We start from the raw sequence: 17,232 nt of genomic DNA on the forward strand, positions 1-17,232 counted from the left end.
CAGAGGATCTTCCATGCTGTGAGCATTGCCTAGTCACATGTTTCTGAGTGACTATCTGTTAACTGTGACCTTGCACAGAGCAAGAGAAAACAGATGTCTTATCATTTTGCCAAGTCTCTTGCTTGAATTTTAGGAACAGTTCCACACGCACGCGGAGGTTTCTGTTAATTCCTTTCAGATGATTGTAGAGCATTTCACATGTAGGACTTCTGATCACCACTTGTCCCCTGAAATGAATGTTAGCAGTTGATTATTCCTATTCCTTTTATGAGAAATAKTGTGTCTTCTAGTCAGCTTATTAAGTCAGTGCTATCAGTGCTTTTTAGGAACAGGAAGTGTGCTAATCTAAGAGAGCACTGTTCTAAATGGTTGTTTTATTGTGTTCAGCTGGAGAAGTTCTGGAGACACATCTAAACGTATTTGGTGAGAAAAGACCAAGAGAAATTTGCAGTCATGAATCGCTTAAAAATAAGACTTCCTAGTTGCCTCAGTAACACAAATACTTACTTTAGCCCAGAAATTCCCTAACACTTGCCTATAACCTGCAAAGAACTGAGCACTTTCAGCAGCTGCTGAAGGTCGTGTAAACTGAGGAGACCCTGCACTCAAAGACAATATGTAGGCTCTTGAACGGTGTTCCTAGATCAATTAGGTCAAAAGAAAAAGAAATCTCAATGGTTCAGTGATCTATATTTTAATTTTTAATTTAGCTTACTAGTCTGAATCTTCCTACTGACTTTAGTGGATTTCTTTTTAATCATTCCATAAAACAATACAAATCATCTAAAGGAATTTAGGATCTCATAGGTGAAAGCCGTTTATATGGGTTCATAGATTTTAAACACAGAAGAATCTACCTTGGAATTGCCTTATAGGCAAGGTTTGAGATAGACTGTTCATGTTTGCAGATGCTCAGTCTCACTTGATACAGTCTCACTTATTTGCTAAATTGCAAAGTAAAAATTAGAAACTTATATTATCAAAAGAATTAATTTCCCCTTCTGAAACAGAGCTGTATAATTATGCAAACCAAATTATGAGGAGACAGGTTTCAGTAAGGAAGGAAGTCACAGAAGTTAATGTATTAGACTGCTGTTTGCCAGAGAGAGGCATAGGGATAAGTTTAAAAGTTTATCTTTCTCCTAGCTTCCTWAATTTTTAATGTTTMACCATTTTCGATGCCAAAACTATATAAGCAAACATCTGTTTGTACAGTGTCTTTTGTGCAAGACAGGATACAGATGGATGGGGAGTTCTAGCTGCAGTTACCATTTGGAAAGTCAGCTTGGAAATCTAGTGTGTTCCAAGGGAAAGGAAATTACTTGCATCTTACAATTTCTCAAAACCTACCCAAATCACTGTTTTAAGGCTTACTAGTCTAATGGAGAAGATAGAAGCTGCATGATGCATAAGATAAAGGAGTAGACAAGGAAATGTTCTGCATGTTACTAGGCATAATTTTTCCACTGCCAAATTCTATAAAATTCCAAATAYGTGCTAGTTTTATCTTTACTTTGTAATAGGTCTGGTCTACTCTACCAACAACATTATCTTAGTATTGTAAACCGACTAGCTTGGAAAACAGAAACAATCTTTTTTCCCTACAAAATGAAGAAATGGATTAATCTATCCTGATCTATTTGTTCTTATGGTTGAACTGCTGCTAGTGCCCAAGGGTTTGGGGCACTACCTAAATGTCTGCAATGTAGATATAATCTCTGCACGCTTTGGAATGTGTTTGTTGGTATTTAAGCTATTTTGTTCTGGGAGAATTACAAAGGAATGAAATCTCAACTAGCATTCCCGAATTTCCCAGTGACAACCCAATCCTTTGGCCTTCTTTCTTCCCTTCAACTCCCATACTTGCCCTCTTTATTGCTTCTAGCTATAGATGTATGCAGAAATACCTTTAAATTCCCTATTCCTACTGTGATCCATATGTTCTGTTGAAGGATCCAAAGCAGAAATAACTGAATTCCTGGGAGTATTCTGGCTGTAATGTACTGACATAGAGAAAGTATCAAGAAAGTAGAGGTTGGAGCTAAATCCTCTCCAGTCACCTATTCAGCACTCACCTGACAGAAATCCAATATAGTTCCTATTACAAAGTAAGGATTGTATCAGGGACGCAAGTCAAATTTCTCCTTCACAAAATATTTTCTGTTCAGAAAAGCAATTTCCTTAAAGAGAGCAATTTCCTCAGATGCTGTTCTCTCTCTCTCTCTCTCTCTCTCTCTCTCTCTTTTTTTCCCCTTCTTCCCTCAGTTCCCAAAGGGAACTTGCGAATTGGCTAGTACTAATGGTGCTGATACTCTAAAGACTTTAGCAGTCCTGTCTCTTTTTCTGATAACGTGTTTTTGTGGCATGACGTTCTCTCTGATAGGTTGGTGGGTGCAAGAATTATGCTCCCCAGTGTGTATAGAAGAAAAGTTTTGTGTCGCACAGGGAATCCCAGCTGCCTTCTGTATCCCTTTCAGCAACGAAGGCCTGTGATCTCCTGTCCTGAATGCACTTCCCAACTAATGAAAATGTGGGAACGCCACGGGTTGGAACAGGAGCCCCAGACAAGGCGAATCTGATCTCCCTAGTTATCCAAATAAAACTTACTACTCTGCCATTCTGCATTTAAAGTGGATTTCTTTCTCCTTTCGTGGTTTCTGAATGTAAGCTTTTCGTTTTTTTTTTTTTTTTTTTGCGCGTAAATTACATTTTTATTGATGTGAACAAAATATGTCATTTATTTTTTCATCTTTCCAAATGTTTTTAGGCTTTGGTAATGAGAACATTTTTATAACATAATTCAGGCTTTGTATTGTTATAGAATAAAAATATTAGCAAATTAGATGAAAATATTCTAAAGGTCTAATTTCCAACTTGCATGCTGTTTTAGATTTTTTAGAGAAGTCTTAGCATGCATGTGTATAGTATCTTTTACAGCTTGTAATAAAATYTTAAAAATCCCAAATTTTCTTTTCAAAGACTGCTCTGAGTTTCAGAAAATTAACCTAAAGCTATAAATACAATTTGTGATGCCCATATCTAAAAACACCATTAAAGCTTTTGCTAATAACATTCATTAAAGAAGAAGGCAAACCTACATATCTGAAGGTATAAAAAAGAATTGTCAAACACAGTCTAAGTAACAAATTAATTCCAAAAACATTAAAGCTGCCTTTTTCTCAGATTCCTAGCTGAGAAAATATGAACTGTGTTTCAAAATGTAGTTATTGTAACATAGATTTTTTTTTTCCTCCGTTGTGGATGAACACTACCCAGCAAGGAATATTAATTCCTCTGGACTCTTAGTGATCTGTTTTCTCATCATCTTTTTTTTTTTTTTTCCCTCCTAATCTGAAGGAGAAATCAAATGTTCTAAGATGATTTAAACCATTAACTTCTCTGTGCACTGTGTGGATTCAATATTATTCTCGGGAKGAATTTTTTTATTATTTTGTTTGTTTTCTTAAAACAGTGTTTTCTTCATGTTGTTACATGACTTGCCTCTCACTAGGTAACAAGAAAAATGTGTAGTGATCAGATGTCATTTGTAAGGGACTTTAAATGGGCTGACTAGGACAATATCTGGGAAATTGTTTTGTAGGGTACATGGGAGCGCAGTGTGGCTGTAGCRGTGGCATTGTGTGCAGATGAGGAAGGTGCCCAGGGAACGTTTCCCTTTTTGTGTCCTTTGATACTGAAATTTCTTAAGAACCCATACAGCAAACGTCAAAACATCAGCCCTTTCCAGCTGAACGTGAGACTCTGAAAAAGCAAACAGTGGAGAGCCTTCAGCACACACACAATACAATTTATGTAAACATTTTTAGTTTCAATCTCTTGATTGAAAGAGATTCCCCCTNAAAAAAAAAGTTAGCAAAAATCAAAAACTAGCCACAACTGAGAGGTGATATCTGGGGTAGAAAATTATTAAATTATACAATATACTGCTAAAAATACTGGGATATTATTAATATAAGAGTAATTCAAGGACAATTTGATGTCTCATCTGCATAAAATTTATAGTGATTATAGTTATGTAGCTATAATCACTTCAATGAATGCTTTGATTCCAGTAGGAAAGTGTTGTGATTTTGTTTTTGTTTTCTGGTTTGATTTAAACCTCTCTCTGATAAAAGTTAGCCCTCTTACGCAGAATGAAAATACACTGAGGACTGTGCCAACAAAATTTGGTTTGTTTCAGTCCGTAATACCAGAAAAGTTCTCCTTAGAGTTTAATGCATCTTGTAGAGACTTAGATCTATGCAGGGAGCCATGCTGATTGTCACCAAGGTTTTGCACAACTGTAGGGCCAAACTGGATAATCTTCGTAAATTCAGGATGCATCAATATAGAGCATGGTCAGCAATTAGCAGGAGGAGGGAGGTGCCCGAGATGCACCCTGTGACTGCAAAGTGAGCAAGAGGGTCAGATACCAGCAGAGAGAGAGACACTTGGGGTTCACAAGGGGTTAAATGGAGTAGGTTTAATAAGGGACTTGTGCTACAAGTTGCATGGGGARCCCTGGGAACTGCGAGGAGGGGTCRCCGATGGGAGGCTGCAGGAGGCCCAGGTCGGACACCCAGGCAGGACTCGACTCGATGTTGCTWAGGGCCCCGTAAGTCTCCTAGCACTCTTTCCTTATCTCAGCTGCACTAACCTTGAGCAGCTATTGCTCAGGAGCAGCAGACGTTGTTGACAAAACGGAACGTGCATGCCTGGCCCGGATGGGAACGTGGTCGGCGCGTAGTTTTGCATGCTGAGCCTGCTACCACCTACTCTGCCAGCCACTGACTCCTCGCCAAGTCTTCTGCAGGTGTTCTCACTACACATCCCGGATCAGAGCTACAGAATCCAGTTATTTCCAGTGTTTGTCTCTTATTTCAACAAAAGCATTTCCTGGGTCAAGGACGGAATTTCTTGTTAAATACATAGATCACAAAAAATGGATAGTCATCTGGTTAGGGGAGTTGCAGAGGTTTGACTACATTTGTCTCCTCTGTCTAGTAAGATGACTCATCCGCTGGCTATCCTCCTCTTTTTGACTCCTTCTCAGTCTTCTTGACTCTTGCTAGAGAATGTTTTTGGAAGACTTGTATTGTCTCAATGCATAAYGTAAAAGTTCGATGAAAACAAAAAYGTTCATGGCAGAAGAAGATAGTGTCCAACTCATTTTGTGTATATCAGCCTATTCTTACGGTAATATTTTGGCAATGTACATACTTTTAAATGCATTTTCTCCTTTTTCTCTATTATTTTCATATTCACRTTCCAGTCTTTTCTCTTTCTAATTTACATCCAGCTTTTCTTTTAGCTCTTTTTCCACCTGTGTCATATTTGTGGTCTAAGTTCTTTCCTTTGTGTTGTTTTTGCTTTTTCTTCTTCTTTACAGAAAATGTTAAACCTAAAGTTGCAATATAGAATATAAACTGGTCAATTATTCATCTTTTTCTCYACTTTAAAAATGTAATTGTCAGCACTATATAAGGAAGAGGGGAGCTTCTCTTTGGAAGGCTGTATRTAATGACGGAAGATGGAGATCACTAGTGCTAGGGAAGAACAGCCTTTAGAAAGGGGCCTGGGAAGTCAAAATGGGTAGCAGTGGTTATATGTAATGGTTGTTATCCTTTGTGTTCAAAATGTCTYTCCAACATATCAAGCTGGAACAATAACAATTGTTTTTAATTCTGTTTCAGCAACAAGAACAAGACCCAACTAACTTATACATTTCCAATTTGCCACTTTCAATGGAYGAGCAGGAGCTTGAGAACATGCTTAAACCATTTGGGCAGGTTATCTCTACGAGGATACTGCGTGACTCTAGTGGGACAAGCCGTGGAGTTGGCTTTGCAAGGTATTTCAATGTCATTAGCTGTGCTGTTCTTTCCTCTTTTTAATAGAAGAATATATTTGTTATTAAAAAAAAAAAAACACTTTTCCTAGTTATTCAGGATTTTATCCAGAGTAGATGGAAAAGGCAGAAATTATAGAAAGTGAACAAACTTTTAAAGAAAAAAGGATCTAAATAGAGGTACCGGCAGGGCTTTGTTAATTTGTCCTTTCCTTAGGCTAATATGGCTGTGTCTCAGCTCACTTGTGTGGCTAACTCTGAATCTAATACTCTTATTGAACAACCATCTAGGATAAGACTTCACTCTCTACAGCTTCCTCTAAATTCATTGCACTTTCTCCTCTGTCTCTCAGCAAGCGAGAGTCACACAGGGCTTTGACATGGCCTAACCCTATGGCTGGGGTTCAAGCCTATTATCTATGTCACCAGTTAAACTAAGGTTATCAGATCTTTATTTTTGCTAAATGTGGACTCCTCAAAAACATGGGGGGAATTAGCCTTCCTAAGAAAGAGTGGAAGAAACTTCTGCTTGTGGCATTTCTGGCTTTTGAGGCTTGAATTCCAGACAGAAGATCATAAGGAAGAACTTTTTTTTTCATTMGTTCCTCTAAGAAAATCAACTCATCGTCACTCTTCAAACGTCGGTCCTTCAAATTTTCTGGCTCATTAACATGTTGTCATTTGGGAGTGAAAATATTTTTTTTCACTTCCAGTAAATCTTACCTTAAAATATTTCACAGCTCTGTCAAATATTTCTCCTAAATCAACAAGAAAAAGCATCTTCTGTAAATAAGAGACACCTCCCAAATACACTGTCTATGCAAGTCTACCTTTTCTCTAGTTAATACAGACTTTTGCTCTGGGGTCTCTTCATCAAAGGCTTTTTCTGCATATTTTAGTATTTTCTCATGTCTGATTAAGTCTTGCTTTAAACCACGGATGACACAGTAATCAAAATTTGGAGGCTTTAGATTGGATATTTCTATTATCAAAAATAAGAGTCATACCTTGCGCAACTGAGATTCTCAAAAATATTTTATGAAATCTCTGCCAACAATCAGATTCCAATAATTCAGATTTTCAGCCAATCTGACAGTACCTCTATGTCTGAACAACTAGCAAAATCTAAAAGTAGTGCACAAAGAAGAACTGAACACATTATATCTCCTGATGAAGCCAAAAATTTTAGGAATTGGTTTCACTGTGAGTTGGCTATGGGAAGTTCRCAGGACTGCGATTTTTTTTTCTTTTTCCTCAAAATCATTTATTTGCTTGGCAGACTGGCCTGTTTCAAAGAAACACAACAAAGGAAGAAAATTAGAAGCAGTGGGAAGATTTGTCTTTAATTATTTAAGACTGCAAAACCAGTGAGTTTGATTTCTACCCAGAATTCTTCCTCTCCCCTTTAAATAAATAATAAATGTTTGCAGTATTTTGGGTGAAAGGTTAATTTGGCATTTTTATTTCATTCATATACTTCTAGTTTTTATTTTTTATACAAGCATACATACAAGCATTTGAATGTGAACTCCATACAACTACACACAAAATGTGAGCATGTGTTTCTGAATGACTTACAAAGTCAGCATATACCCACATGTTATATTTACTAACTTTGAAAATACTGATATTTTCGCACAAATGCAGCTTTCACTTTTTGGTACTATGAAGGGCAGAATCCAGTAGCATCTGAGCTTAAAATTCAATAGGCATTGTAAACTTATGTTTTTTTTTCTGAACTTGCTTACTCTTCCTAGAATCAGTGGTTTTCTAGGGATGCTTTATTCCAGTACAGCCAGAAGAGTTTTAAAATTCTCTGKAAAAGTCCAAATGATTGGTGTTTATCCAAAATCTTTTTTTTTATTGAAGGCATTATAAAAAAAATAGTTTCAAAGTAAGTATTTTCTCAATAGGTTCTGTATTATATTAATAAATATTTAGAATAAGCTGTTAATAAGATATCCACTCAGATTTTCTGCTCTTCTGCAAGGCAGATATTGAACATCATTAGATGAAAGTTAGTTAATATTAAGATTGTCCATGAAGCACGTTGACATGAAATAAAGATTTTCATTTCTTGCCTTCAGGAGCATTTTATTAGGTTAATAAGGGGTAGCATATTTTATCAAATCCAGACTTGAGTCTGAGACTAAATTACATTATTTTGAGAGAAAGAGGAAAAATTAGATTTCTTTCATTCAGATCCAACAACCCAGAACTTCTGGAAGTTCTCTGGAAACCTTTTTGAAACCAGGAAGAAAATGTCTTGTTTAGTCTGCCATTTTTCTGATTCTGCTTGTTGTCTGGGGCCCGTGCAGAAAGACTATCAGAATTTAAAAGTGCCAAGACTTTTCAGAGCTGCTTCTTCACTGCTGAGGTCATTGGGCCTAATTTGTGGATCTGCATTATAGAAACTCCATGAGCGAATGAAAGGAAAATCTCTGTTAGCGTCATCAGTATTCAAACATCATTTTGCAGACAGCTGTAAAATATATTCTTCTTTTAAAAAGGCAATTTTGTTTTACTCTCAGTCCTGAGTTCCGATTTAGTCCAAGCAAGCAGTTACTCCATGGCACTGTATGGATGCAGCTGCCACCTGTGCAGCCACGCTCAGCTCAGTTGTTCAGCCAGCTCACTAGTACTTCACGCAGCTATTAAGTCAAGTTTTGATAAGTGCACTAACCTGTCCAGGATGCTGGATAAGTTCTTGGAAACTATCACAGCTACTCAGTTGTTAGTTCCTGTTTTAAAGGTAACTTAGAGATGACAAAATAAGGGATGGTTACATCATTTAGTTTTGATATTTTAATTGCAATAGTTTGAGATATAAATTTAAGGCTGCAAAAGCAGTTTGAGTAGTCAGGCATGTTTGTGTTTGGGTTTATTGCTCTTATACTGTACAGACCGTTCAGAATCCTCTATCAAAAGTGGCATTAACATTTGTTCTATGTATCATAGGAGCCAAGGATTGAATTATGAATGACTGTGTATCAATCTTTCTGCTTTCTTTAGAGCAGCATAGGACTTTGTACTACAGCTGTCCAAATTATGCTCTACCTAATCTTTAAATAAATACAGGTATTATATTTGCAGTTTGGTATTGACTTTGGCCTCATATTGCGTAAAATGTTCATTCAGTTTAGTTTTACCTTTCTGAAGTTGTATGGTCTTAAAAACATCTCTTCTATTGCTCACATATGCGAAAGCGAGGTGCAAACGTGAGGAGACAAAAAGCAAGAAATATGCTTTAAAAAAAAAGGCAAACATGGAATCTGGATGAGCATTTAATTTATGTAAATTATTCTTTTTATATAAATGTAAATTATGTAAAAGTAATTTTTTTCTCATAGGATGGAATCAACAGAAAAATGTGAAGCAGTGATTGCTCATTTTAATGGAAAATTCATAAAGACACCAGCAGGAGTTTCTGGTATGTTGTATGTATTTCTAACAACATGTATGAATGGGTTACCGCCTTTGTAGTGGAAGCCTGTCATGCTGATTGTTGTATCTGACTTCTCATTTAAAGGAAGGCTTATTAAACTTAAACTGTCTTGCTGGATGACAGTAATACTTGCTTGCTTGGAATACAGTATGTCATTTTCCTGCAATAAACCTTTTCTAGGAATCTAGTGCTGTTCTCCTCTAGTAAATAGACAAGCAGCTCAGATGCCTTAAGCCAACTATGCACAAATGTACATCCCACATAATCCCAGTTGAAGTCAGGAGACAAGTATGTGTTGTATATGCATCAGAACAGAATTTGGCTGATTGACCACAGACAATTTTTTTAAAGAGAAAAAAAAAGGACTACTTTTGCCATCTACTGATGATTTTTCCGAAGTCCTTTCGAAAATGGCAAATTAGATTCTGCAACAGTGCCTTTATGCTAGGCCTTTCATTCTTTGGGATATATTGCTCTCACATCAAAATAGGCTTTGAGGTTCTTCAGGAAGATGAAAGGAAATAGATAAAGAATGCTACTTCTAGAACTATTGTGTAAGGCAAAAGGAAGAGATGCTCCATAGTGCAATTTTGTTGTCGCACCAGCTCCTTATCAATTTGCCTGTTTTGTCAGCACTATTTTTAAGAGACAAAAAGCATGTTCTATAAACACTCAAGAATCAGGAAAGGAAATTAAGAGCAGCAGAATAAAATAGAAAGAAAACAGGATAACAAATGAGGAAAGAATACATGCCTAAGATTCCAGGCTTCTTTTGGTAACTAATTGAGGATCCCAAGTGGGAATTTTGCAGTTTACATTATTGATGTGTTTACTGAAGCCACCTTTATCCTCATGTTGACACGTTCTCCATAGTCAGACCCTGACCCAGAGAACATAGGAAGAGGAAAGCAGCAATCATTAGGCAGAAAAGAATTTAGTCTGTTTTGTTAAAGCTGCACACATGCCTCACCCCTGGAAGACTGCTCGAGTTTGAGGCAGTCTGGGCTGCGGTAGGGATGGAAGGCTGCTTAAGAGCACAGGAAACCACTCCCTTCACCAGCGCTAATCTAATGCAGGGTTTTGACTTCACTGGCTTTTGCAGATCCTTAGYGCTGGGATGGATTGCTGAGACTGTGATTATTTAGTTAAAACTTTGGATGTTACAGATAGGAGCTGTAACATTTATTTTCCTATTTCATGTATTTAGCAATCTGTGTTTTTATGAGATGGAAAATCCCTTTAGGGGCAAGGAGATCATGGAATGACTTTCACTGAACGCTGGTTGTGCTGTGATCCACCCTTGGTGATTATTTTTATAATGCTGCTATGGCTTAGACATAATTACAAGTAAAAAGTATGGGGAAACCAAGAGTTCAAATTAACATATAGGGGTTTAAATTAAATTAGAGCCAGTAAAAAACTGTAACTGAACCTCTTATTAATGCTTTTTAGTTTGCTTATTTGTATTCCCATTTGCATTATCCTGTCCTCAATGAGCAAGCTGTCAAGCATATCACTGTTGATCATACTCCATTGCTGGTGCGCTGGTGCTGAAGCTGGAGTAACACCCTTGTATTATCAGGTTCTAGCAGGTAGAAGTAACAAATTGCTGCACAGAATTATAAGAATGAATTGTTGCAGAGTGTATGGAGGAGAGAAACTAATGTGAAAGTGTGATTAATTAGGACAAGAAATTTGCCCAGAACTGGTGAATGTTAGGGGAAAATAAAGAAGGGTCTCTGGATGTAATCCACCTCCCTGACTTTAACATGTAATGCTTACCTCAAAAGGTAAGCATTAGGCTTTACGTTTAATTAGGCATTAAGGCTTACGTCAAAGTAGTCTTCTAGGCTCCCTGTCTAAAAAATGTAAAGAAGCACCCACCTCCCGCGACCAATGTATCTCTGCGGGCAGCCGTCTTCGAGTGGGATGAATCATGTCTGAGGGTAGCTATCTCTACCAGTGGTTACAGAGAGCGTCTAGATGAGTAGCTCAGAAACAGATAACCCTAAATGTCTGAAAGTCAGTTGAGATGAGTCGCACCCTCGTGACGCTGAAAAACACTTAGCATTCCCCTGTGCTTTATACAAATGAGAAGGTATAAAGGGAGTTGTGAGAAACTAGTTCATTAAAGACCCTCAGTTTTTCTGTACTGCTTATAGTCTGAATTGTACTTTTGAAAGCTGGTGCTGTGAAGCTGTGTTGCTCTTGCAGTGGTGCTTCTGGTGCTCACGCACTGGTGGTGGAGTTCCTCCCTGCAGAGCAGGCGTGTTTCCAGTAACGCAGCCTTACAGGAGGGTGCAGTTTACGCATGATAAGATGCTGCAGGCTGCAAAACAGTGGAGCAGAGTCATGAGGCAACTGCGGTCTTGGACTACCTGCATGCAGAAGGTGGATGCAGTGGGAAAGCTCTAGTCCAAACAAAGGCTAGGAGAGTGTTTTGAAATAGATTAGCATCTTTTGGAGTTATAGAGGAGCAGGTTCAAATACGTGCAAAGTAAAACTGTAGAAATGGAACTACGTTTAAATTAAAACATTGTGTCCTAGAAACTTGGCTAAAATCAGCAAAGGGAGCTGGCTATAAAAACATTGTTATCAGGATGAGGAGGGTAGGAGAGAAGGGCTTGTAATGAAATAGGTGTGGGAGGAAGAACATCTGTTTAACAAAAACATGCTTTCATAATGCAGCTTTGTTATTTTAACTAAGTTGGGATTTAAATGGACGAATGGGTTAAACATGGTTATAGAAAACATAGGTAAAACCTAGAAGTGTGAGAACGTAGAAAAGTAAACCTGTGAACCTGGAGGGCTACAGCAGTGCATAGGGTTCACAAATGTGTCAACTGTAGAATTTTTGAGTGGCGGGTGTCTCACACTAAATGTTGATGAAGCTGAACCCAGATGTACCAAGCTACCCAGACTTTATTTCCCCACTCCCTATTAGCTTAATGAAAAATACATTCAAAATTTATTGTGTCCTTGTTTTTCAGTCAGCAAGAAGGAAAGTTAGCTCAGAGAACAATACCAAACCCTCTGCAAGTTAGTTTAATTCTAAAACTCCTGGGAGCAGTATTTTAGTTTCACTGTTTGTTATAGTCCTGGGTTTTGWGTTTTGTTATGCAAGTTATTTTAATACTATTTGTTTTGCGGAATATGACATTTTGTTTGTTTTTCTCAGAACTTCGATTTTTTATTTCCTACCCCTTTTAACTGCATGATTATTACATTACTATAATAATCTTAAAATAACATTTGCATTTAGTTCTACTTTTCTCTTTTAAAAACTATTGTCTTTACTGAATAAGGTGATATTTAAAGCTTTTCAATTTTCTTGTGAAATGTGAACCTCATGAGGTTAAATGGAGGAAGCAGAAACTARTATAAGGAGCCAGGACACAGAGGATGAGTAGTGAGGACAAAGAGAGCATGCTTAGGCTCCCTCCCATAAAAATTTTACCTAATGTTCCCTACATTTTTATTTTGGGTTGGAGTCATAACATTTGTGTGAATGACCTGCTGGTTAAAATTGTGAAAGGCATCTTCTCCCTATCACAGTCACTTGTAGCTACATGATAATAAATGACAATAATTATATGAACAATTAATGTGCAAGGAAATTAAAAAGCAAGAGAGGAGAAAAAAATAGAAGAAGGAGAAAACAGAGAAATTGAAGTGGCATTAGCAATTGTACTGTAAAATATGTGAGGACTCACCAAGTTATGTGGGAATAAAAATCCCCATGATGTGGAAAATCTGAATGTATTTGTCTCATTTACACCTTTGTGTATTTGTCTCATTTTACCTTTAAAATGAAGACTATAGAAGTTACAAAGTTATGAAAGCCTTATGCCTGTTATAAAGGTTTTATGGATTCTGTCATACTTTAATGAAAAATAACTTCTGTAATTTTTTGTTTTAATAGRAGTAAAGTAGAGAGCATTTTTGCAGAACATCCTGTAGCATTTTTACTTYTGCTGTAATACTGATGGCTTATGGTGATGAACCAGTAGTGATAGGTTATATATGACTCACCCTTCTCTTCCCACTTACAGCAAAGATTTTGATCACTCAGATTGTGTTTCAGTGAAGAAACTTAAGACAGCTGTGAGCGCTCTGCTCCTGACTCCAGACTAGGAGATGGTACACTAGGGGCAATAGACATTGCGGGTTGAAAAGATTCCCGTCTTGGATATCTACTGCAGGAGGGAATGAAAATGAAAGAGTTATGCTGTGGTAGTCATCGCTGAGCTTTTTCTATCTGCTTATTTTAACGGTGTCATAGTAGTATATTTTGAACAGTTATAAGTAGGATTATTTTTTYTGTTTCAATATTTCTCCTTAAAACTAAGCAGCAATTATGAACTATGAGAATTAGAGCACTGATAACTTCAAATTTTTGATCTAACAGGTAAAATCATGGCTCTGCTGACTTCAGTGAGGCAATTGAGACTAACACCAACACTGTGACCTCTTGATACCCTTTAGGTTTTCAAACAGTGGTTCACGGATTATTTCTAAAGGGTCTATGAAAGATGACTACAAAAAGTTAGTTTACTATCAAGAGGCTTAAATTCACAATATAGGGTTCTGTAGTGCTGGACGCTTTATAAATTATTAAAGAAATGTAACCCTGAGCACTGCATTTAAGTGAAGATTAGGGTGGTGATGAGGATATGTTTTGTTTCTCTTTAAACATATAAAACTACTGATACTTGAGATCTTGGGTTGCACAACTTCTTTAATCCCCAAAGCCTTTGGCAAAAGTTTCTAGCCGTACAGGCTTGCTATATCATTAAAGTGATGTTTTAATGTTAGAATTCGTTAGTACCACATGCTTTGTCATTCCGAACTATGCAAGGAAAATCACTAAAAGATGCAATTTAGCTGAAAACTGATTAAAAGAATACCATTTAAAATTTTGTTGTGTTAATATATGAAAAGCAGAGCTTATTGAAATGTTGATAGATCTAGCCATGTAAAGTCAAGAATGCAAACATTCAGTCCAATGCAAGAACATTAGCTTTGTTCTTGTATTTCACAGTATCACTTGTTACGTATTTGGGTAGACAGTGAGCAAACCAAGACTGAATCCTGCTGTACACGGGTACAATATGGGTACGGGTGCTTACAACAGGGAAGTATTTATATTCCTATCCAAACCTGTCACTTCGCTCTCTAGACTAACATTTTATCCATGTACTTCTTTCTTCTACATCTCCATCCTAGAGGAGGGTGGTCCAGAGAAAGAGGAGATGCTCAGCACTTTTCACAGTCAGGTTTTAAAACACAGAATTGGTGTTTAAAGCCCTAAAGAGGGGATAGTTAGAGAATGCCTTGGTGGCAGTAGCTCAATAGACATCTTACGTACCATTGAGGGATTTTGTTGGTTTCCATTAAATTAGAGTGGGCACTTTAAACATTGTCATCACTGCAGAAGCATAAAACCGCTGTGAATTGTAGCCTTTTGAATCATCCGTCATTATTATTCTATCCTAATAAAACTCAGAATTTCTGTACCAAGCCTCTCTYCGTCTTGCACATCCAGACAAATCACCAAGTGATTAATGGTCCCCTGCATCGCTGGGCCTGTGCACTTCCCGACAATTAAATGACAAAAATGACTCTCCCTTCCTAAACCATTAAAAAAAAATTGTTTAGCTAGTTTGTTGGGTTTTTTGTTTATACATATATATATACACACACATATGTGTATATATATATATATATAAAAAATATATACATGTTTGTATGTATTGGAGAGAAAATAGGTATTTGTGAAAAATATGAGCAAAGCTAAGGTGAAGAAGTAAATTTCAGATGTAATTCTGAAGAGAGTAAGGTTCATTTGGCTGTGGTATGGGGATCAAGAGATCATATTCAGCTTCTGTGAAGGTTTTGATCTCCTTTTTATGAACCTCCCCCTGATGACTATCAGTTATTGTGTTCTCAGTGCAATGCACATAGTTGTACTCAGGACACAAGCATGGAAGAACAGTCAAAAATTACAACTAGGCTTTYGATCGCAGCAGCCCTCGCCATCAGCGTTTGGATCGGGACCTGGAACGCAGGCGGGGGAGCACCCCGCAGCTCTCCAGCGGCCGGTGGCCTTGCGGAGACTGGCTGCTTTGCTCTTTGGTGCCAGCTGCAACGTCCACAGCATTTGGCTTCGTTTGGAAGCACAGGGATGAGCAGAAGAAGCTGGAAGGTCAGAAATACAAGGTTCCCACAACCAGATCTGTGTTCAGTAACGTGGAGCACAAACCTCCGGCGAATCATGAACTGATACCTGTTTTTTTTCATTGCCGCAGGTAGTAGATATCATATATACACAGTGGGTGATTTTTCTTCGTATTGCTTTCCTTTTTAAACTTGCTAGGAGAATGTTTCCAGTGCACCATGGAAAATGTTTAGTTATTTAAAATGTAGTTGTTTTCAGTAATCCATTGATAAAAATTCATGTTTATTCCTAAAAATGATCTCCTCGATCATTTTATTCAAGCGGTTGAACAGATTTGCTCTGACTTTTTAAAATAAATTGTAAATAAAGTATTTACTACCTGTGAGTGCTATAATACAGATTCAGATGGCTAGAATCATGTAGGCATTTTCTGATGCCTTAATATGCCATTTTCAAGCCAATTTCTTTTGACTTTGTCCAAATTTTTGGAAGTTGCATCTGCTTCCCGCAATACTAGATTATTTGAAGAAAGTCATAATTAACCAAAGCTAAATGCTCAACTTGAAGAGTAGCTTTTTTCATTTTAGAGAGTTACTTAAATATTAATTCTGGTAATACAAACCTCCCCTCAGCAACGGAGAATTATGATGGCAGTATATTCTCCAGTTTCTGCCTCTTATTGCAGGGTTTCTGTTATTCATTGTGGGTTTACTGCACTGTTCCGTAGGTCTCCAATATTTTTCTGGTGTCATCAGCCTAACCTTTCCCTAGTGTTTTTTTTTTTTTTTTTTTTTTTTTTTTTTATGAGCATAGGATTTTAATTACCACTCTGTGTAAGGTAATCCATTCTAAGTTAATTTTGTTGTCATGTTTAGTACTCAAGCCTGACTCTCAGAAATTATAAAGTTATCTGACTACCAAATAACAGCACAGCAGCAGTGCAAGTGTGACTGATGTGTGGTCAATATTGGAGATGAGACTAGGGGCCACCTACAAGTTCTGTCTCCGAGTCCATTCATCTTTTATACAGAAGGTTGTCAAGAACACACAAAGTGTGTATGAAATGGGTATTTTCTCAGTAGAGCTGGAGCTAATATTTTATATATGCCTGCCAAAACCAGTGATGACTGGACCAGTAGCAACTATGTCAGATTTGTGCTGACAGTTTAAAAGGCAGGCTCTTTGCCAGGTTATCGATCCCTGAGGTTTCCAATACTTAATGTTATTCAGACCTACACAAGAACTAATAGATTTTGGTGCATGATACGGATATGCTACTATTTTACTCTGGGTTGTTGTTTTTGTTTTGTTTTTTTCTTCCTAATGCTGTGTGTTTAATATGCACTTGGAAATGTGCGTGTTTTCAGATCCAGCCTAGTCTCATTCAGGTGTTCCCAACTTGGGAAAGACTAGAGGAGTGCCGTGTAAGAGCTTAGACAGCTCATGTGTCAGGAATTACTGGCAGAGAAACGTACACGACCAAGTCACAACAGTGCTTCCACCCTGTGATTAGGGAGGGTGTGGTTTGGCGTAGCAGAGCTGTGCTTCAGCCATAGATATGTAGAAACTATTATAATTTAAGCTAGTAATAGGGAAAGAATACTCTGCAAACTTTTCCTTCTGGTTGCTTGAGTTTTGACATTAGAAATTGAAGTCAAGGTCAGGAATATGTTATGCAAAATCTTTGAAAGAATATATAGTGATTCCATTTCATGACATGCAGAGAACAATCTAAAAGAAAAACGTTGAAGCATTTCTGGT

The 17,232-nt window shown here is 37.4% G+C and overlaps 1 protein-coding gene across 5 annotated transcripts in view; it reads left to right on the forward strand.

Moving 5' to 3' along the window:
• The window catches only part of RBMS1 (RNA binding motif single stranded interacting protein 1), a 149,036-nt gene that overhangs the window by 119,165 nt on the left and 12,639 nt on the right, over nt 1-17,232 (forward strand). For all 5 annotated transcript variants that reach the window (XM_085325883.1, XM_085325882.1, XM_085325884.1 and 2 more), the window contains exons 5-6: nt 5,694-5,851; nt 9,199-9,278. In XM_085325883.1, the coding sequence (XP_085182009.1) occupies nt 5,694-5,851; nt 9,199-9,278 (238 nt within the window). The remainder of the gene's footprint in view (nt 1-5,693; nt 5,852-9,198; nt 9,279-17,232) is intronic.

The sequence above is a fragment of the Rhea americana genome, unplaced genomic scaffold (genome assembly GCF_003343005.1).
Source record: "Rhea americana isolate MKP2758 unplaced genomic scaffold, rheAme1 scaffold_124, whole genome shotgun sequence".
Classification (NCBI taxonomy): Eukaryota; Metazoa; Chordata; class Aves; order Rheiformes; family Rheidae; genus Rhea; species Rhea americana.